Source organism: Zootoca vivipara, chromosome Z (assembly GCF_963506605.1).
Source record: "Zootoca vivipara chromosome Z, rZooViv1.1, whole genome shotgun sequence".
Lineage (NCBI taxonomy): Eukaryota > Metazoa > Chordata > Lepidosauria > Squamata > Lacertidae > Zootoca > Zootoca vivipara.
Genome location: NC_083294.1, coordinates 2,834,127 through 2,855,794, shown reverse-complemented (window position 1 = coordinate 2,855,794; position 21,668 = coordinate 2,834,127). Strand labels below are relative to the sequence as shown.

At 50.8% G+C, this 21,668-nt stretch overlaps 1 protein-coding gene across 2 annotated transcripts in view; it reads right to left on the bottom strand.

The window, feature by feature from the left end:
- Nucleotides 1–21,668, bottom strand: part of LOC118084239 (collagen alpha-1(XXVII) chain) — a 267,599-nt gene that overhangs the window by 229,856 nt on the left and 16,075 nt on the right. For both annotated transcript variants that reach the window (XM_060270658.1, XM_060270659.1), the window contains exons 3-4: nucleotides 13,526–14,976; nucleotides 6,831–6,884 (exon numbers count right to left, since the gene is read on the bottom strand). In XM_060270658.1, coding sequence (XP_060126641.1) covers nucleotides 6,831–6,884; nucleotides 13,526–14,976 — 1,505 coding nt within the window. The remainder of the gene's footprint in view (nucleotides 1–6,830; nucleotides 6,885–13,525; nucleotides 14,977–21,668) is intronic.

Below are 21,668 nucleotides of genomic sequence, written 5' to 3'. Positions count from 1 at the left end.
GGGTGCCACTACCGAGAAGGCCCTCTGCCTGGTTCCCTGTAGCTTGGCTTCTCGCAATGAAGGAACCGCCAGAAGGCCCTCGGCGCTGGATCTCAGTGTCCGGGCTGAATGATGGGGGTGGAGACGCTACTTCAGGTATACTGGACCGAGGCTGTTTAGGGCTTTAAAGCAGCGTTTCTCAACCACTGTTCCGTGGCACACTAGTGTGCCGCGAGACGCTGGCTGGTGTGCCGTGACGTGCGGCGACGAGAAGGGCGATTTGCACTGTCACGTGCCTGGCGGTCGCCAATAATCAACACTAACCCGCCGGAAAGCAATATTTGGCAAGTGTTTCTTACAGTCATAATAATAATATAGGGCGGCACAGAGTTAAAATTTTTAACTTTTTTAATGGTGGTGTGCCTTGTGAATTTTTTCACGGAACAAGTGTGCCATGGCCCAAAAAAGGTTGAGAAACACTGCTTTAAAGGTCAGCACCAACACTTTGAATTGTGCTCGGAAACGTACTGGGAGCCAATGTAGGTCTTTCAGGACCGGTGTTATGTGGTCTCAGCGGCCGCTCCCAGTCACCAGTCTAGTTGCCGCATTCTGGATCAATTGCAGTTTCTGGGTCACGTTCAAGGGTAGCCCCACGTAGAGCGCATTGCAGTAGTCCAAGCGGGAGATAACTAGAGCATGCACCACTCTGGCGAGACAGTCTGCAGGCAGGTAGGGTCTCAGCCTACGTAACAGATGGAGCTGATAGACAGCCGCCCTGGACACAGAATTAACCTGTGCCTCCATGGACAGCTGTGACTCCAAAATGACTCCCAGGCTGTGCACCTGGTCCTTCAGGGGCACAGTTACCCCATTCAGGACCAGGGAGTCCCCCCCACCCGCTCGCCCCCTGCCCCCCAAAAAACAGTACTTCTGTCTTGTCAGGATTCAATCTCAATCTGTTAGCCGCCATCCAGCCTCCAACCGCCTCCAGGCACTCACACAGGACCTTCACACACATATGCGTGTGCGCATATAGACACACACTGACCCTCCTCATCAGCAGAACAAGTCAAGGCAGGAAAAAGAGCCTCCCATTCATGGTCTCTGAGATTCCATGGAAAGTTTCGTCCTTGGGATGCCACAAGCTGGAACGTGTCCAGAAGAGGGCAACCAAGATGGTCATAGGCCTGGAAATGATGCCTTATGAGGAACGGCTTAGGGAGCTGGGTATGTTTAGCCTATAGAAGAGAAGGTTAAGGGGTGATATGATAGCCATGTTCAAATATATGAAAGGATGTCATATAGAGGGAGGACTGGATGGCCCTTGTGGTCTCTTCCAACTCTACCGTAGGATTCTATGATTCTACTAGCTGACCCGGCCACGCGTTGCTGTCAGCCATATGTCAAGAGTGTTTTGAGGGTGTTTCCTGCTTGGCAGGGGGTTGGACTGGATGGCCCTTGTGGTCTCTTCCAACTCTATGATTCTATGATTCTTATGCCAGAGGACCACCAGCAGCAGCAGCAAAACCTAGAGAGCAATCCTGCAATATGCTCTCTCCAAAAGAGTGGGGCAGGGGGAGGGAGAAGGGGAGTACCCAAAGGTAGTGGGTCTTGTAATCTGGATGGAATTCCATTCACATGAGGTGGGGGAGGGAGAGAGTCTGCTTCTTGGGGAAACCCGGAAAGCACCAGGCACAGAAGGGTTGCAGCGCTCCCAGGAGCTGCAGGAAACGACCCCTGTCCCTCAGAAGCGCCCCCTTCACACCCCCATCCTCTTTTTTAAAAAAAGAGTTTGTTTGCTCAGGGTCTTCTTTTAAAAAAATAAAAAGAAAAAAATAAGAGCAATGTGAAGTGGGCGCAACTTGCCTCCTCTGCCACATTCTGGATTCTTAAGAAGTGTCCAGAGGCTCATTCACAGCTCATGTTTGTGAATTTTTGGGGATGGGTAGAGGGAGTGGGAAGCAGAGGGGAAACAAATGGGAGCTTGACCTCTCGATTCCACCCTGACCTTTGGTTTGCCAAAGTAGGAGCGACGTATTTGAAGGGAAGCCAAACCAACCGTTTCTTGAAAAGCTTTCTTTCCTTCCCTACCTCTCCACCCCCACCCGCTTTGGCCCCTTAAGGAAAGCCTTGCAGTGTGCAGGAAAGAGACACTTTACAAAAGGGAGCGGGCCTCGCACTCCTCACTCTCTGGGAAATAGTCAAAGCCGGCTTCCTGTTGACCCACAGCTTGAGCCTTCCCTCCCCCAGTTAAGCTGTGCAGTAGGTCAATAGAATCATAGAAAATCATAGAGTTGGAAGAGACCACAAGGGCCATCCAGGCATGTCCAACATGTCTACCGGTAGATCACTGGTAGATCACTTGCTCCCCCCCAAAGAAGCTGAACAACTGTGGCTGCCCTCAAAAAAGCTCAACATCTTTGCCCTGCACCCCTAAAATGACCTGAACCACAAAAAACAGGGCTTTCCTTCTGAAAAAAGCTCAACGTCGCTTTCTTCCCTAAAGAAGCTCAACAACTTTTACGTGAACCCCCCCAAACAGGGCTTTCCTTCTTTAAAAAAAGCTCCACAACTTTGAGCTGAACCCCAAAAAGGGGGGTAGATCACTGTCACTTTTTAAACTCTGTGAGTAGAATCATAGAATCATAGAGTTGGAAGAGACCACAAGGGCCATCCAGTCCAACCCCCTGCCAAGCAGAAAACACCATCAAAGCATTCTGGACATATGCCTGTCAAGCCTCTGCTTAAAGACCTCCAAAGAAGGAGACTCCACCACACTCCTTGGCAGCAAATTCCACTGTCAAACAGCTCTTACTGTCAGGAAGTTCTTCCTAATGTTGAGGTGGAATCTTCTTTCTTGTAGCTTGAATCCATTGCTCCGTGTCCACTTCTCTGGAGCAGCAGAAAACAACCTTTCTCCCTCCTCTATATGACATCCTTTGATATATTTGAACATGGCTATCATATCACCCCTTAACCTTCTCTTCTCCAGGCTAAACATACCCAGCTCCCTAAGTCGTTCCTCATAAGGCATCGTTTCCAGGCCTTTGACCATTTTGGTTGCCCTCTTCTGGATACGTTCCAGCTTGTCAGTATCCTTCTTGAACTATGGTGCCCAGACCTCCAGGTGAGGTCTGACTAGAGCAGAATACAGTGGTACTATTACTTCCCTTGATCTAGATGCTATACTCCTATTGATGCAGCCCAGAATTGCATTGGCTTTTTGAGCTGCTGCATCACACTGTTGACTCATGTCAAGTTTGTGGTCTACCAAGACTCCTAGATCCTTTTCACATGTACTGCTCTCAAGCCAGGTGTCTCCCATCCTGTATTTATGCCTTTCATTTTTTTTGCCCAAGTGTAGTACCGTGTTTCTCATATTATAAGTCATGTCTTATATTAATTTTTTTTTCCAAAAAACACGACATGGCTTATTTTTGAGGGATGTCTTATTTTTTAATAAAGTGCAAGTGGGCGCTGTTTGCCGGGCTTGTCAAGCCCAGCAAACAGCGCCTGCCGATCTTCGGTGACAGGCGGGGGTGGGCGGAGAGCGGAGAACGATCTCCGCTTCCCCCCCACCCCCGCCTGTCACACAGCACAGGTCGGCGGGCGCTGTTTGCCGGGCTTGTCAAGCCCAGCTAGGAGCGCCCGCCGATCTTCGGTGACAGGCGGGGATGGGGGGAGAGCGGAGAACGATCTCCGCTTCTCCCCCACCCCCGCCTGTCACACAGCACAGGTCGGCGGGCGCTGTTTGCCGGGCTTGTCAAGCCCAGCAAACAGCGCCCGCCGATCTTTGGTGACAGGCGGGGGTGGGGGGAGAGCGGAGCACGATCTCCGCTTCCCCCCCACCCCCGCCTGTCACACAGGACAGGTCCGAAGATCGGCGGGCGCTGTTTGCCGGGCTTGTCAAGCCCAGCAAACAGCGCCCGCTGATCTTCGGTGACAGGCGGGGGTGGGGGGAGAGCGGAGAATGATCTCCGCTTCCCCCCCACCCCCGCCTGTCACACAGCACAGGTCGGCGGGCGCTGTTTGCCGGTCTTGACAAGCCCAGCTAGGAGCGCCCGCCGATCTTCGGTGACAGGCGGGGATGGGGGGAGAGCGGAGAACGATCTCCGCTTCTCCCCCACCCCCGCCTGTCACACAGCACAGGTCGGCGGGCGCTGTTTGCCGGGCTTGTCAAGCCCAGCAAACAGCGCCCGCCGATCTTTGGTGACAGGCGGGGGTGGGGGGAGAGCGGAGCACGATCTCCGCTTCCCCCCCACCCCCGCCTGTCACACAGCACAGGTCGGCGGGCGCTGTTTGCCGGGCTTGTCAAGCCCAGCTAGGAGCGCCCGCCGATCTTCGGTGACAGGCGGGGATGGGGGGAGAGCGGAGAACGATCTCCGCTTCTCCCCCACCCCCGCCTGTCACACAGCACAGGTCGGCGGGCGCTGTTTGCCGGGCTTGTCAAGCCCAGCAAACAGCGCCCGCCGATCTTTGGTGACAGGCGGGGGTGGGGGGGAGAGCGGAGCACGATCTCCGCTTCCCCCCCACCCCCGCCTGTCACACAGGACAGGTCCGAAGATCGGCGGGCGCTGTTTGCCGGGCTTGTCAAGCCCAGCAAACAGCGCCCGTTGATCTTTGGTGACAGGCGGGGGTGGGGGGAGAGCGGAGCACGATCTCCGCTTCCCCCCCACCCCCGCCTGTCACACAGGACAGGTCCGAAGATCGGCGGGCGCTGTTTGCCGGGCTTGTCAAGCCCAGCAAGGAGCGCCCGCCGATCTTTGGTGACAGGCGGGGGTGGGGGGAGAGCGGAGAACGATCTCCGCTTCCCCCCCCCACCCCCGCCTGTCACACAGGACAGGTCCGAAGATCGGCGGGCGCTGTTTGCCGGGCTTGTCAAGCCCAGCAAGGAGCGCCCGCCGATCTTCGGTGACAGGCGGGGGTGGGGGGAGAGCGGAGAACGATCTCCGCTTCCCCCCCCACCCCCGCCTGTCACACAGCACAGGTCGGCGGGCGCTGTTTGCCGGGCTTGTCAAGCCCAGCTAGGAGCGCCCGCCGATCTTCGGTGACAGGCGGGGGTGGGCGGAGAGCGGAGAACGATCTCCGCTTCCCCCCCCACCCCCGCCTGTCACACAGCACAGGGCCGAAGATCGGCGGGCGCTGTTTGCCGGGCTTGTCAAGCCCAGCAAGGAGCGCCCGCCGATCTTCGGCTCTGTCCCCCGATGCGCGACGGCTCGGGGAAGCAGGAAGGGAGCTCCTGCTGTGTCCCGCGCCTTCGCCTCTCGCTCGGTCGGGGCTACACGACATGGCTTATTTTCGGGGTATGTCTTATTTTTCACCAACCCTTAGAAATCCTGTCATGGCTTATTTTTTGGGGATGCCTTAAAATATGAGAAACACGGTACTTTACATTTCTCCTTGTTCAAATTCATCTTGTTTGCTTTGGCCCAGTTCTCTAATCTGATCAGGTCATTTGGAAGTGTGATCCTGTCCTCTGGGGTATTAGCCACCCCTCCCCATTTGGTGTCATCTGCAAACTTGCTCAGGATGCCCTCAGGCCCATCATCCAAGTCATTGATAAAGATGTTGAAGAAGACTGGGCCCAAGACAGAACCCTGTGGCACCCCACTAGTCACTTCTCTCCAGGGAGCGGGCTTCGCTCTCCACACCCTCTGGGAAATAGTCAAAGCCGGCTTCCTGTTGACCCACAGCTTGAGCCTTCCCTCCCACAGTCAAGCTGCCGTAGGTCAATGACAGCATCTGCCTCGCATGCAGAAGGTTCAATGCCCTCCAAGGATGTGGACAGGCTGCTTGGACGAGTGAAACCAACCACCTGTCTCCTTGATCCTTGCCCATCCTGGCTTATAAAAGCTAGCCGGGAAGGGCTGGGCTATGAGCTTCGCGGGTTGGTGAATGCTTCTCTCTGTGAGGGAGCCTTCCCACACCTGCTGAAAAAGGCGGTTATTAAACCGCTTCTTTAAAAAACCATTTTTAGATGCGGCCAATATGGCCAACAATCGCCCAGTCTCAAATCTTCCATTCCTGAGCAAGGTGATTGAGCGAGTGGTTTCTGAACAACTCCAGGCACGCCTGGAAGAAGCGGACCATTTGGATCCCTTCCAGTCAGGGTTCAGGCCTCATCATGGGACTGAAATGGCCCTGCTTGCACTGGTTGATGATCTCCGGCGGGCTAAGGACAAAGATGAGAGCTGTTTCCTAGTTCTGCTTGATCTCTCAGCGGCTTTTGACACCATCGACCATAAGGGGTTTGGAGCTGGGAGCACTGTCATGCAGTGGTTCTGCTCCTTCCTCCTGGGCCGTGTTCAGAAAGTGGTGGTGGGGGGTGAGTGTTCGGACCCCTGGGCTCTCACTTGTGGGGTGCCTCAGGGTTCCATCGTCTCCCCCATGCTTCTTAACATCTACATGCAGCTGCTGGGAGAGATCATCAGGGGGTTTGGGCTGGGTGTTCATCAGTATGTGGATGATACCCAGCTCTACCTCTCTTTCAAATCAGAACCAGTGAAGGCGGTGAAGGTCCTGTGTGAGTGTCTGGAGGCAGTTGGAGGATGGATGGCGGCTAACAGATTGAGGATGAATCCTTACAAGACAGAAGTACTGTTCGTGGGGGACAGGAGGCGGGCAGGTGTGGGGGACTCCCTGGTCCTGAATGGGGTAACTGTGCCCCTGAAATACAGCACCCCCTCCATTTTGGCACCCTAGACAGCTGCCTAGTTCGCCTAAATGGACGTGCCGGCCCTGGTCACATGCTGCACAGCAAAAGGTGTCCTGCAGCTAGAATATGTGGCAGCCTTTTGACTTGGGGGGGCTCCCTGCCAATTTACCCACATTTTCCCCTGTGCTTTACTTACCCGTGGGCCTCGCTTGCCAGGTGGTCCTGGTAAACCGGGCAGACCTGGGAGGCCCTGAAAAGAAAAGAAAAGAGAGAACACATTTCAACCTTGATTCTTTTCAGAGGCACTTAGTATACTCATGGCCTGTCTTTTAGCAGCCATTTCTGGCATTTGTTCTTGAGTGCGGGGTGGGTATTCTTATTTGAGTGACTTTCGAGTAGCACTTTTAGTATATTTGTATGCTCCAATGGAGGGACGCAGGTGGCGCTGTGGGTTAAACCACAGAGCCTAGGGCTTGCTGATCAGAAGGTCAGCGGTTCGAATCCCTGTGACGGGGTGAGCTCCCGTTGCTCGGTCCCAGCTCCTGCCAACCTAGCAGTTTGAAAGCACGTCAAAGTGCAAGTAGATAAATAGGGACCGCTACAGCGGGAAGGGGCAGAGGAACCAGAGACCGAATCGCAAACATGCGCTGGAGAAAGCTAGAAAGTTCCAGAAAAACATCTACTTCGGCTTCATTGACTATGCAAAAGCCTTTGACTGTGTCAACCACAGCAAACTATTAAATTAAAAGACGCCTGCTTCTCGGGAGAAAAGCAATGACAAACCTAGACAGCATCTTCAAAAGCAGAGACATCACCTTGCCGACAAAGGTCCGTATAGTTCAAGCTATGGTTCAAGCTATGGTTTTCCCAAGCTATGGTTTTCCCAGTAGTGATGTATGGAAGTGAGAGCTGGACCATCAAGAAGGCTGATCGCCGAAGAATGGATGCTTTTGAATTCTGGTGCTGGAGGAGACTCTTGAGAGTCCCATGGACTGCAAGAAGATCAAACCTGTTCATTCTGAAGGAAATCAGCCCTGAGTGCTCACTGGAAGGACAGATCCTGAAGCTGAGGCTCCAAGACTTTGGCCACCTCATGAGAAGAGAAGACCCCCTGGAAAAGACCCTGATGTTGGGAAAGATTGAGGGCACTAGGAGAAGGGGACGACAGAGGATGAGATGGTTGAACAGTGTTCTCGAAGCTACGAACATGAGTTTGACCAAACTGCGGGAGGCAGTGGAAGACAGGAATGCCTGGCGTGCTCTGGTCCATGGAGTCACGAAAAGTCGGAAATGACTGAACGACTAAACAACAACAACAACAACAACACTGTCAGAAAGTTCTTCCTAAGGTTTATGTCCTTGCTTGCCATTTGAAAGGTAGGCTTGTTTCCACACAACCTCACATAGCCTTGCTGACACCGATTGGTTGGAGAAAGAGGAACTCCCCAGAGAAAAAGGCTCACAACCCAGGGATTGGTGGTGGGAAGACAATGAGTGGTCCTAGGAAGAAGAGGGAGAAGATTGGGTGGTGGTAACTGGATAGGTGTCCAAAAAAGGAAGAGGCTGTGGCAGTGAACAGACCATAATCAGAGGCAGAAGCTGAAGCAAGTAAGTGAGATGTGGGAGGTCATGAGGCAAAGATGGGTCAAGCTGATGAAGAGCCACTGGTATCTCACCCTCCTGCTGCAAAAAGCTCCTCTCCTCCCATCTCCCAGAACCAGGAGAGGGCTGAAATGGGTGGAGCAGCAACAGACTGCAAGCAGGCACGGTCTCTGATTGCTTACAAGAAGGCCTGGAGAGGAGGAGACATGGATATGGGGAAGTGGGGACTAAAGCCCTTCCTCTTCTCTTTTCCTCTGTTCTCATGTTCGTCTTTTTAGACTGTGAACCTGTTCCTTTCAATGGCTCCTCCTCATCCTGGAGAGTAGTGACTAGTGGGGTGTCTTGGGCCTAGTCTTATTCAACATCTTTTTCAATGACTGGGATGATGGGCTTGAGGGCATCCTGAGCAAGTTTGCAGACGACACCAAATGGGGAGGGGTGGCCAATACCCCAGAGGACAGGATCACACTTCAAAATGACCTTCACAGATTAGACAATGGGCCAAAGCAAACAAGATGAATTTTAACAAGGAGAAATGTAAAGTACTCCACTTGGGCAAAAAAAAAAAATGAAAGGCACAAATACAGGATGGGAGACACCTGGCTTGAGAGCAGTACATGTGAAAAGGATCTAGGAGTCTTGGTGGACCACCAACTTGACATGAGTTAACAGTGTGATGCAGCAGCTCAAAAAGCCAATGCAATTCTGGGCTGCATCAATAGGAGTATAGCATCTAGATCAAGGGAAGTAATAGTACCACTGTATTCTGCTCTGGTCAGACCTCACCTGGAGTACTTTCTACTTATCTACTTGCACTTTGATGTGCTTTCGAACTGCTAGGTTGGCAGGAGCTCACCCCATCACAGGGATTCGATCTGCCGACCTCCTGATCAGCAAGCCCTAGACTCTGTGGTTTAACCCACAGTGAGGTACCACTGTATAAAAAAGCACTCCTACCTGAGGCTTTAAGGATGTGGAGGTGAAACTGTTGCATTCTTCCAATCAAGCGCTTCCAGCAGACGCAACTATATTTCAGAATAAACCAAGATGTCTCCTGAAGGATTTATGTTCAAGTAGCTTGTTATAAATGATGAGTTGAGGGTGTTTTCCCCCCCCCCTGCCCTCCTCTTTGTATGAAAGAAAGAGGGAGTGAGAGAGACCAGAAGTCTCGGGAATGCTTGGAAGCTGGCCCTGACTTCTCAAGAGCTCTGGAGACTGCACAGCTTTTTACCAAAAGTAGACCTCGGCTCCAAAAGCAGATGCAACTCCAGGAAGACAACAGGTGTATCTGGGGCCAAAATTAACAAGAGGGCATAGCTGGGACAGCAGCCAAGGATCCTACAATTCAGCTCTGTGCAGATGCTCTTACACTATTTCCAGGAAAGGAAAGCACTCACTCGGCATAGGACCAAAACTGGGCTTCTTCGGATCCTTCCAAAGCTGCAGCCTCATCCATCTCATGGTTATTATTGTTATTATTATTATTATTTTATTTCTTTATACCCCGCCACTCTGGCCAGCTTCCAACAAATACCAAAATACAGGATGCCCTCAAGCCCATCATCCAAGTCATTGATAAAGATGTTGAATAAGACTGGGCCCAAGACAGAACCCTGTGGCACCCCACTAGTCACTTCTCTCCAGGATGAGGAGGAGCTATTGATGAGCACCCTTTGGGTTCGGTCAGTAAGCCAGTTTCACATAATATGGACAACCCCCAATAGAAACGACTGCCTTCACACAGTGCACCGTATGAGTTCAACTGGCCATTATGTTCAGTCGCAGCCCCGTTCATAATGCGATTATGCAACTGCACAAATAGCCACAATATAATTAGTATTTTTAAATTGAAAATAAAAACAAAACAGCCAAATAAAGAACTTGTTACATAATTACACTGTATGATCCAAAGGCCTCATCCTAATTGAGGGAGGGGGGCAATACTACCAGATAATCCAAGAGAGAAGAATGCTAATTCTACCAGGGTCAGCCTGGGTTTTCTGACAGTAAGAGCTGTTTGGCAGTGGGATTTGCTGCCAAGGAGTGTGGTGGAGTCTCCTTCTTTGGAGGTCTTTAAGCAGAGGCTTGACAGGCATATGTCAAGAATGCTTTGGTGGTGTTTCCTGCTTGGCAGGGAGTTGGACTGGATGGCCCTTGTGGTCTCTTCCAACTCTAGGATTGTATGATTCTACTAGCTGACGCGGCCACGCATTGCTGTCAGCCATATGTCAAGAATGCTTTGATGGTGTTTCCTGCTTGGCGGGGGGTTGGACTGGGTGGCCCTTGTGGTCTCTTCCAACTCTATGATTCTATGAGAAGCCCAGCAGTTTAAAGAATGCAAATTCTGGGCCTGCAAATTACTTGACAGAATAGAGGTGAGCAAGCTGAGATAGAACATAAAAATGATGAGGTGAGGAGACTTAGGCTGCAGGGAGCCTGCCCAAGAGTGTGAAGACAATGCTAAAGCAGTTACTCAATCTCACAGCATCTGTGTTCTAAAAACTCGCTTGTCTGGCTCCATAAATGTTAAGAAGTTACATTTCTCAATATGTCATCTCGATCTCTATTCTGGGCACATCTTACAAAGTACCGGGGGGGAGGCGGGGAAGGTCCCTCAAAATTAGTCACTGCAAAGGTCAAGGAGGCCACTTGAACACAGATGTAACCTTTTCCTCACTGGGCTTGTTTTACGATCTGCTGGCAGAGGCTATACTGCTCCCCCCCCCTCTTTGCCTAGGACACAGAGCCTGAACTTTCCACAACTTATGGAGAAACCACCACAATTCTTTTCGGAAAAGTCATCTGTGATTCATAGGCCAATGGTCATGTCCTGGTCCTCTAGCGCGGCCCCAGGGACCACCCCCATACACATTGTTTTGCCTGCCGTCCCAGGTTGAAGCAGGCCAGAATTGACCTTCACTAAGTGGAAGTGCTTATTCTTTTTTTCAAAAAAATAAAAATGTGGTGGAAGCATTTGCTTGTTTTCCTCTCCCCACCCCATTGCTTTTTCCTTTTGTGCTGTGCCTTTCAAGATTTTAGTCCTCGGTGCTTTGGAACTCGCCTTCTGTTGCTATGGGACTGTGGGTCTTCGCTATTTGACACCCCCCCCCCCCGGGTCGGGATTATTAAAGTAGTTATCTAGGTTCTCTGGGTCACCTACTCCAAAATTAGAAAATCCAAATAACAACACACACACACACACACACACACACACAAACACACACACACACCCCAAAACACACAACAATGCCCAAATCATACAATACCCACCAAAACAAATGACAACCCCAAAAATAAAATTAAACAATAATAACTTCTGCTTCTCATTTTCTTATTTCAATTTTTTAAAATCTAAATATATAAAAATGTTCACAATGCGTGCGCAGGGGCCAATGTATGGTGATACAGGGGGAGGGGACAACACTCCCTGGGGAAAACAGAGGGAAGGGTGTCCTACCAAAACACAGGGATGAGCCAGGGGGTTGGAGGGAGGAGGGGTGGGATACATCATGGATCGGGACTGCGTGTGGGGAATCACAGGGATGACCCACAGCAACGCGTGGCCGGGCCTGCTAGTTATATATACAGTGGTACCTCTCGTTGCGGACACGATCCATTCCGGGGTGCCGTTTGCACCCCCAAAAGTCCGCAACTAGAGCAGTGCTTCTGCACAAGCGAGGAGCGCAATAGAGCACTTCTGCACATGTGCGAAGCGCATAGGTGCCAGTTCCCAGATGAAAAAATCCGGGATTGGAAGTCGCGCTGCGGCCATTTTGGGACTGGGCACAGCAGCACCAGAAGTTGCTTCTATGCACGCTCTGCCCATTTCCAAAATGGCCACAGTGCCAGAAATCGCTTCTGTGCATGTCCAGAGACTCCAGACATGCGCAGGAGTCTCCCTGGGCCGGTAAAAATCCGGGGGATTTACGGGGGGGTTAAATCCGGGCTGCAGCACCAGAAATCGCTTCTGCGCATGTCCAGAGACTCAAGACATGCGCAGAAGGAGCCTCCCTGAACCGGTAAGAATCCGGAGGATTTACGGGTTTTTTTAAATCCGGGCTGCCAGCGGGAAACGGCTGGAAAAACGGGGGTATCCCGGGGAATACGGGAGACTTGGCAGCTATGGCGAAGCGTGCAGAATGCTTCTGTGCGTGTGGCAAAACCCGGAAGTATACACCTCCAAGTTTGCCGCGTTAGCAAGCTGAAAAGACACAACGTGAACCTAATGCAACACGAGGTATGGCTGTAAAAAAGATCTATCTAGCTAACTACACTGACTGGCAGTGATTCTCCAAAGTTTTAGGGAGGTGATATTTGATGCCAGAGATTGAACGTAGTGCCTTCTGCATGCAAAGCATGTAAGTAAAGCCAAGACTCCATGCTTATCCAAAGACCATCCCCAACCCTGAAAAATATCCAAAGGGGAAGGTTGCTGCTTGCAGCTCACAAATATTTATGCAATATGAAACCATCTTAGCTCCAGGGCTGAAAATTCTTCCCCAGGCATCCCCAAACTTCAGCCCTCCAGATGTTTTGGACTACAATTCCCATCTCCCCGGACCACTGGTCCTGTTAGCAGGGCCGGCTCTCCCATTGGGTCTAGTGCCGCGGGGCGCCAGGGCGCTGAGGGGCGCCCCAGCAAGTGGACTAGCTGCGCGGCGGCCTCCCTTTTCCCTCCTCCTGCACGCCCGCCACCCGCGCCACTCGGGAGAGCAGGGAGGTAAGCAAGCGGAGCAGGGGCACTAGGAACCTGTTCTGCTCTGCAGCGCTAGGGTCATCCCACCGCTGCGTTTCATTGGTAGAGGCAACGCCACAAGGCAGCAGCTCTACCAATGAAACGCAGCGCCAGGGTCAACCCTGTTGGCGGGAAGGCTCGGATGCCTTCCCGCAGTCTGGGGTTCTCCCCGCTGGCTCCGTGGCGCCCATCTAGCCTCCTTCCCTCCGTCCTTCCCTCCATGCTGAGGCGGCGGGGGGATAGCGAGCGGCATCGGCCGTGCCCAAGCAACCGGGAGGGGGGGTGCTGCCGGGCTTGTTGAGGTGGAATCTTCTTTCTTGTAGTTTGAATCCATTGCTCCATGTCCGCTTCTCTGGAGCAGCAGAAAACAACCTTTCTCCCTCCTCCATATGACATCCTTTTATATATTTGAACATGGCTATCATATCACCCCTTAACCTTCTCTTCTCCATACCCAGCTCCCTAAGCCGTTCCTCATAAGGCATCCTCATAAGGCCTCATAAGGGATGAAAAAACCCCAAATCACATCAAAAAGCAAAACATCTTTGACTTACCGGAGGACCGAGGTCTCCTTTCAGTCCGGGAAGACCCAGAACAAACGGAAAGAGGGTGGGCCCGACAGGGTCAAACAGTGGGTACCCAGCTGTGGCAGCCGGGGTTGCAAAATTCACATTCTGTACATTTGCTCTGCGGGCAGAAGAATGAGCTCCTCGAATTGGTTGGGCATCTGGGACAGCAGTGATGGTCAGATCTGGCTTCTTTGGGGCCAGCAGAGTTGTTTTCTTTGGTGCAGCGCTCTTGGTTACACCCCCGGGCTTGGGCTTCAGGGTCACGGGGTGGAGACTGCCAGGAGCATCCATTGCCTTCTCCATCGTTGGCTTTGTGGCGTTTGCTGCTGGAGACCTGGTGGTTTGGCTTGGGCTGGCCATCTTTGTGGCCCCTTTGCCCACCTCCTTCTTTTTCATCCCTGCAGCAGGGCTTGTGGCTGAGTAGGGAAAGGTGGCAGGGAAAACCTTCTTCCTGGCGGGCAAACGAGATTTCTCTGAACCCAAACTGGAAGTGGCAATGGTGGTTGTCCGGAGAGCAACGCTGGAGAGCCAGCGGCCTTCTGTGGTGGCCTGGTGGAACGTGTGGCCTGGGAGCTGTGCTTCAGCGCTAATCAAGGCAGGAGAGGTTGCCACAACGATCTTGGGAGCTTTGACGGTCACCCGCGGAGCTGGCAGCTTCAATGGCCCGGCGGCGGGGGTGGGTGCTGCCATCAACCTCCTGTTCCTTGGAGGAGGGGTGGACTTGAAGAGTGGCGATGGAGGAATTGCAGTGGTCAGATTCTTCAAGGGAGTCATTTCAGAAGCTCTCGGGTCGTTGGGAAGGAGCGGGACAAGAGGCGGAAGGTTGGACCGGTAAGTATCTGTGTGCCGGCATTGCTTTTTCAGGTACTTGCAGTAATTGTGAGCGGCCTCGGCAGACGGATAAATATCAAACTGGCAAAGGGCACCTTCGAAATGTACTGAGTGCTGGTTGAGCTTGCCTAAGAGGAAGGACCCCTCGGGATCCAACGCCTCCTTCTTTTTATGGTGCAGATCCGCATGCATGCTTTGCTTCCCGCAAGCGGTAAACAGGGTGACTACCCGGCCTTGGATGTTGATGGCCAAATTGTGCCATTGTCCGTCGTGGATGTTATAATCAAAATATACCGAGCGTTTGTGACCGACGTAGACGATGACCTTCCCGGGGACGAACTGCACTCCTAGCTGCAGTTTTTTCTTCTTGCTCTTGACAGCGAATAAAAAGGCGCTGTTGATTCGGTGGGAGCACAGGCTCAACACTAAAGCCAAGTCCTTGCCAAGCTGGGCGGGAATAACCCTGTTGATCGGCACCTCGAGGCATGCCCGCTGGGTGAAGATGACCCCTGACTTGAAGGGGATGAATCCCTGAGGAATAGAGCGGGGTGGGGAGCCAGGCAGTCTTGGAGCCACCAAGCCCAATTTCTGAAGAATGTCCACATCTGGGGAAGAAGGAAAAGGGGACCATGAAGAGCAGGGGTGTACCCAGGGTCAAAACTTGGGGGGGGCAAGAGAGGGGAAGAGAATGGGGAGGGAGGGGTGAGAGAGAAAGGAAGGAAGGAAGGAAGGAAGGAAGGGGTGAGAGAGAGAGAGAAGGGAGGGAGGGAGAGAGAAAAAAAGAAAGAGGGAGGGAGGAAGGAAGGAGGGAAGGAAGGAAGGGGGAGGGGGAGGATGGAAGGGGGGAGGAAGGATGGAAGGAAGGAGCTCCCATCCACACACACACCCCCAGCTCAGGCTGCTCCTCTCCCCTCCCACGTTCCTGGCCCTGGATGCAGCTACGAGGGGGCGAAAACAGCCTGATTTCGGGCTGCTCCTCCCAGGGCCGGTTCTAGGGGTAGGGTGGGTGGCAAGGGGTGGTGCGCTCCACGCTGCACCTGCCCACCAGCCGCAGCAACAAAACGGGGCAGGGCGTGGGCGCCGGAGCGATCTCCGCACCACGGTGCCAGGGCGCCCGACATGCTTGAGACGGCCCTGGCTCCTCCCTCCCCCACCGCTGGGAACCATGGTTCTGACGGCAGTGGCATCCCTGCAGTCGAGGGATCCCACTGCCGTTCGTGCCTTCGCTCGAGGGATCTGCTGCCGTGCCTTCACTCCATAACCCGCAGCGACTTTTCCCCTTCAGTTTTTGGAGGGGGAAAGTGCGAGATATGGTCTGTAAAATACCGTTTAAAAATTGGTTTTGCTTTGGGGGGCAGCTGCCCCCCAGGCCCTTGCTGGGTACGCCCATTATGAAGAGGTCAGGATCAAGGCAAGCCTGGAAAACAATACTGGAGTAGCAAAAATGAGACTGAGTCCAATGCAGATTCCTGTATTGGAGGCAGTTGGGCTAGATGGCCCCCAGGATCCTTTCTAACTCTATAATTCTGTGATTCTATACCAACAGAGGTGCTCTTTTTCTCCCTATCCATCATGGCCATTGAGCACAGAGTTGATTGAGATCCGGGAATGGGGAACCAGTGGAAATATTTCCATCCTGTTCTCTGTGCTTCAATTCAAAGTGAAATCTTCAATTTCCTTCAAAGAATCTGAGTTGTAGCCACCTTTCCCTTGAGATAACAGACGGGTGGGATTGAATGCTGTGCAGTGGAGGAATCCAACACAATAGCACTAGGAGACACTCGTGGCACAATGGACTGGGCTATCTATTGTGCCACAAAATTAACTGGCAACCCATTCATGCGCTTTCGTGCACAACAAGGTTCTGCTGGGGCAAACCATCTACACTGCTCATTGACTTCAATTTAGTGCCACACTGGATATAACCCTTGAAATTCTGTGTCCAGGAAAGCTGTTTATCAGCTCCATCTGGTATGCAGGCTGAGACCCTACCTGCCTGCGGACTGCCTCGCCAGAGTGGTGCATGCTCTAGTTATCTCTCGCTTGGACTACTGCAATGCGCTGTATGTGGGGCTACCTTTGAGGGTGACTTGGAAACTACAACTAATCCAGAATGTGGCAACTAGACGGGTGACTGGGAGTGGCTGCTGAGTGCTGACCTTTATTATTATTATTATTATTATTATTATTATTATTATTATTATTATTATTATTATTATTATTTACCCCACCCATCTGGCTGGGTTTTCCCTGCCACTCTGGGCGGCTTCCAACAAATACCAAAATACATTAAAATATCGCAGATTAAAAACTTCCCTAAACAGGGCTGCCTTTAGGTGTTTTCTAAATGTCAGGTAGTTGTTTTTCTCTTGGACATCTGGTGGGAGGGCATTCCACAGGGCGGGCGCCACCACCAAGAAGGCCTTCTGCCTGGTTCCCTGTAGCTTGGCTTCTCGCAGTGAGGGAACCGCCAGAAGGCCCTCGGCGCTGGATCTCAGTGTCCGGGCAAAACAATGGGGGTGGAGACGCTCCTTCAGGTATATAGGACTGAGGCCGTTTAGGGCTTTAAAGGTCAGCACCAACACTTTGAATTGTGCTTGGAAACGTACTGGGGGCCAATGTAGGTCTCTTAGGACCACTGTTATGTGGTCTCGGCGGCCACTCCCAGTCACCAGTCTAGCTGCCGCATTCTGGATTAATTGCAGTTTCTGGGTCACCTTCAAAGGTAGGCCCACATAGAGCGCATTGCAGTAGTCTAAGCGGGAGATAACTAGAGCATGCACCACTCTGGTGAGACAGTCTACGGGCAAGTAGGTTCATTTCCCCCCCTCAAAAATTATTTCCTGTAGCACAAATGAATGAACCTGTGCCAATGAATGACTAAAATGAGGTATATTCCATTGAACTATTTAAAAAGGTCACACACAAACCGTTTGACCATTTCATCGAATTGTATTCACAATCGTATCAAATTTGGACACAACACCACATTCCACAATGGGGAGTATTCTTAGCAACATAGGCTCTACAAATGTCACACCTGCGCAAGGTAAAAGCCCCTTTTTGGGACCTCCAAACTCAGCCAGCAGACCCTGCCGGGCATGCTGGGAAAAGAACCTACAGGAGAGGTAGCAAAACATCGCCCTCTAGTAGCGTCTATACTGTTCCTACAGCTAAAAAAGCTTCCTTGTGTGTTTGATGACCCTATATAATGTTTGGTGGTACCTCGGTTTACAAACAGAATTGGTTCCGGAAGTCTGTACTTAACCTGAAGCGTATTTAACCTGAAGCGAACTTTCCCATGGAAAGTAATGGAAAGTGGATTAATCCGTTCCAGATGGGTCCATGGAGTACTCAACCTGAAGCATATTTAACCCAAGATATGAGTGTAATTGGTTCCGGAAGTCCGTACTTAACATGAAGTGTACTTAACTTGAAGCAAACTTTCCCGTTGGAAGTAATGGAAAGTGGATTAAGCCGTTCCAGACAGGTCCGCAGAGTACTTAAACTGAAAATACTCAAACCGAGGCGAACTTAAACTGAGGTACGACTGTATGTGACTCTAAAGCTTGGGTTCAATTTTATATCTGCTTACAGTGACTTCAGAAATGGTCAAAAAAGTGATAAATAAATTTTTTAAAACACTGCTCAGAGAAAAACACACTAATATGTCTTGATTAAGAAATGTGGAGTGGGAAATAGATCGTTAAAATAAAAAGGAAAGTAATGGAATGGAGTTTTGATGTAAGAATGTGTATAGATTATACGAAATGCAAGGAATGAAAAGTGTTTAGTGCAATCTAAGGAAATCTAGCGGGGGGGGGAGGGAAGTGGGGTGCATATGGGTGGCGGGGTGCTGGAGGGTTTAAAAATGTAAATATGGATTATGTTTTGTTTGTTTTGACAATGCAGAAAATTTGTATTGGATACTTATTGTTGGGAAATTGAATAATAAAATTTGTTTATTTAAAATATTTTTTTAAAAAAAATCATTTTGTGCATGAGGTTTTTTTTATCAAATCTCTTTAAAGTAAGATTTTATCTCATCTTTAATGAAAGCTCATCAAATTATGATGCAGGGAAATGAGGTTGTAAAAAAGTCACCCCCCTAATCTACACTTCCCCACCCCAAGTTTAGATCTTTCAAGGTTAGAACCATTACTACCAATTGTGCCCAGAAGCCAGTCGCAAGTTGTACAGTGGAACCTCGGTTTATGAACACCTCGGTTTACGAATTTTCAGTTTACGAACGCCGCGGACCCACCTGGAACGGATTAATTCACTTTCCATTACTTTCAATGGGAAAGTTCACTTCAGTTTAAGTACTCTGCGGACCCGTCTGGAACGGATTAATCCACTTTCCATTACTTTCAATGGGAAAGTTCGCTTCAGTTTATGAATGCTTCAGTTTATGAACAGACTTCCGGAACCAATTGTGTTCATAAACCGAGTGGGGATTTCAACTTGCAAAGTGAAAGTGAAAAACCCGAGGCTATTTTTAAGGCCTCGGCCAAAACGGTCCAGGACATCCGGCCTCCCCCTCCCCCTCCCCCTTCACTGTTACAGATGACATTACGTCCTCTGTATTCCCCGAGGCAGAAAAAAAAATCTGCAGACACAATTGAGAAGCCGCCAACTTCTGTTCGGCTGACATCCTGACATCTCCTTAGGCCAGACGAGAAAGAGAAGAGACCCAATCACTACAATGGGGGGAACCCTTGTAGTAGGGGAAAGTTGTCAGAATTCGAATCTCAAAAAGGCATGACCCGGGAGGGGGTGGGAAGAGGGGGGTGTGATACATCATGGGACGGGACAGGTTGGGGGAAATCACAGGGGAAAGCCGGGGTGGGGGGAGGAGGGGGTGGGATACCGTGTTTCTCCAAAAATAAGACACCGTCTTATATTTATTTTTCCTCAAAAAAAAACACAGTGGCTTATTTTCAGGGGGTGTCTTATTTTTTTTTATTAAGTATGGTACACTTTAACCTACAAGGTTAAACTCCCTATCACTATGGCTTATTTTCGGGGTATGGCTTATTTTCGGAGAAACACAGTATCTCATGGATCGACTCAGGGTGGTGACAGTCACAAGGATAGGCTACAGCAGGCATCCCCAAACTGCGGCCCTCCAGATGTTTTGGCCTACAACTCCCATGATCCCTAGCTAACAGGACCAGTGGTTGAGGAAGATGCGGATTGTAGTCCAAAACATCTGGAGGGCAGAAGTTTGTGGGTGCCTGGACTACAGCAACACGGCAGGGCCAGCTAGTGATGAGCCAGGGGGCTGCCTTCAGGCCCCATCCCCGCAAGGGGTAGTCGGGAAGCAATCATTTATTGCTTCACTATTTGACCCCCCCCCCCCCCGGTCGGGATTATTAAAGTAGTTATCTAGGTTCTCTGAGTCACCTACTCCAAAATTAGAAAATCCAAATAACACAACACACACACACACAACCAAAACACATAACAACCCCCAAATCATACAATACCCACCAAAATAAATGACAACCCCAAAAATAAAATTAAACAATAATAATAACTTCTGCTTCTCATTTTCTTTTTTCAATTTTTAAATATATAAAAATGTTCACGATGCGTGCGCAGGGGCCAATGTATGGCGATACAGGGGGGAGGGGACAACACTCCCCGAGGGAAACAGAGGGAAGGGTGTCCTACCAAAACACAGGAATGAGCCAGGGGGTTGGAGGGAGGAGGGGTGGGATACGTCATGGATTGGGACAGGGTGGGGGGAATCACAGGGATGACCCATAGCAACGCGTGGCCGGGCCAGCTAGTATTTTATAAAACAGCTGAAAGGCAATTCAAGCCTCCCCCCCCATACTTCCTGCTCACAAAGGGACCAGTTGGCGGGGGAGGGAGGCAGTTTGCAAGCTTCCTTTCGGCTTCCAGGACAAATACAGACTTCATAACACAGAAGACTACAGATATATTCCAGACGCCAAGCAGAAGGAGCATGGAAATTGTCACTCCTCTGCTTCATTCTGGAGAGAATAGGACTGACAGCTGCCACTGGTGTGATTTTTTTTTAAAAAGGTGTGTTTGATCCTGGACAAGTGACACTCACCCCAGGAATACCGTCCTGGAAGAGAACTCTGCCAACCTTTCTCTCTCTCTCTCAAAAAAGGGGATGAAATAAAAAAATCCTTCCAGTAGCACTTCAGAGACCAACTAAGTTTGCCATTGGTATGAGCTTTCGTGTGCATGCACACTTCTTCAGATACACTGAAACAGAAGTCACCAGACCCTTATGTATAGTCAGAGGGTGGGTGTGGGGGTATTACTCAGAAGGGGGGTGGGAATGGGTGGTTGGCTGATAGGAGTGGTAAACCTGTTGATGACTGTGAACGACTGTTAACGACTGCAATTGGTCTTGCAGGAAAAAGCAAGGTGTGAGATGGCTAAAGAAAGCTTGATCCTGTATAATGAGATAAGAATCCAGTGTCCTTATTCAGACCAGGTCTCTCCATGGTTTGAAGCTCGATAATGAGTTGCAATTCAGCAACTTCTCTTTCCAGTCTGTTTCGGAAATTTGTCTGTAATAAAACAGCTACTTTGAGATCTTGTACAGAATGCCCTGGGAGATTGAAGTGTTCTCCTTCTGGTTTCTCTGTCTTGTGATTCCTGATGTCAGATTTATGTCCATTGATCCTTTGGCGTAGGGTTTGGCCTGTTCCTTCCTTCCTCTGGGAGGAAGACCTTTCCTTGCCTACAGACAGCCACCCAATCTTCAACAACTCCTCACCCACAATAATACAACCACCAGACTTAACATGGACACTGGTACCAGAGCCTGCAATAAACCCAGATGCCAACTTTGCTGCCACATACACCCGGACAACATCATTACTGGCCCCAACAACATCCAACATACCATCTCAGGACTATTGAATTGCTCTTCTTCTAACATTGTGTATGCCATCAAATGCCAACGGTTCCCCGTCAGCTCTCTATATTGGACAAACAGGCCAAACCCTACGCCAAAGGATAAATGGACATAAATCTATGAATCCACTTGCTTTTGTCCTTGGTCCTGCCCACCACTGCATACGACGGAATGCAGCCCTCAGCAGAGAAAAGGTTGCCTACCCCCACCCTAAACAATATTGGATCTGGTTACTCTAAAGCAGGGTCCCCAAACTACGGCCCGGGGGCCGGATGCAGCCCGCACGAGCCAATTGTGCAGCCCCCAATGATCCCCACCACCGGCCGCTCTTACTGGTGCGCTGCGGTGCACTTGCCCATCTCCAGGTCGGTGTGGAGCCAAAAATAGCTTGTG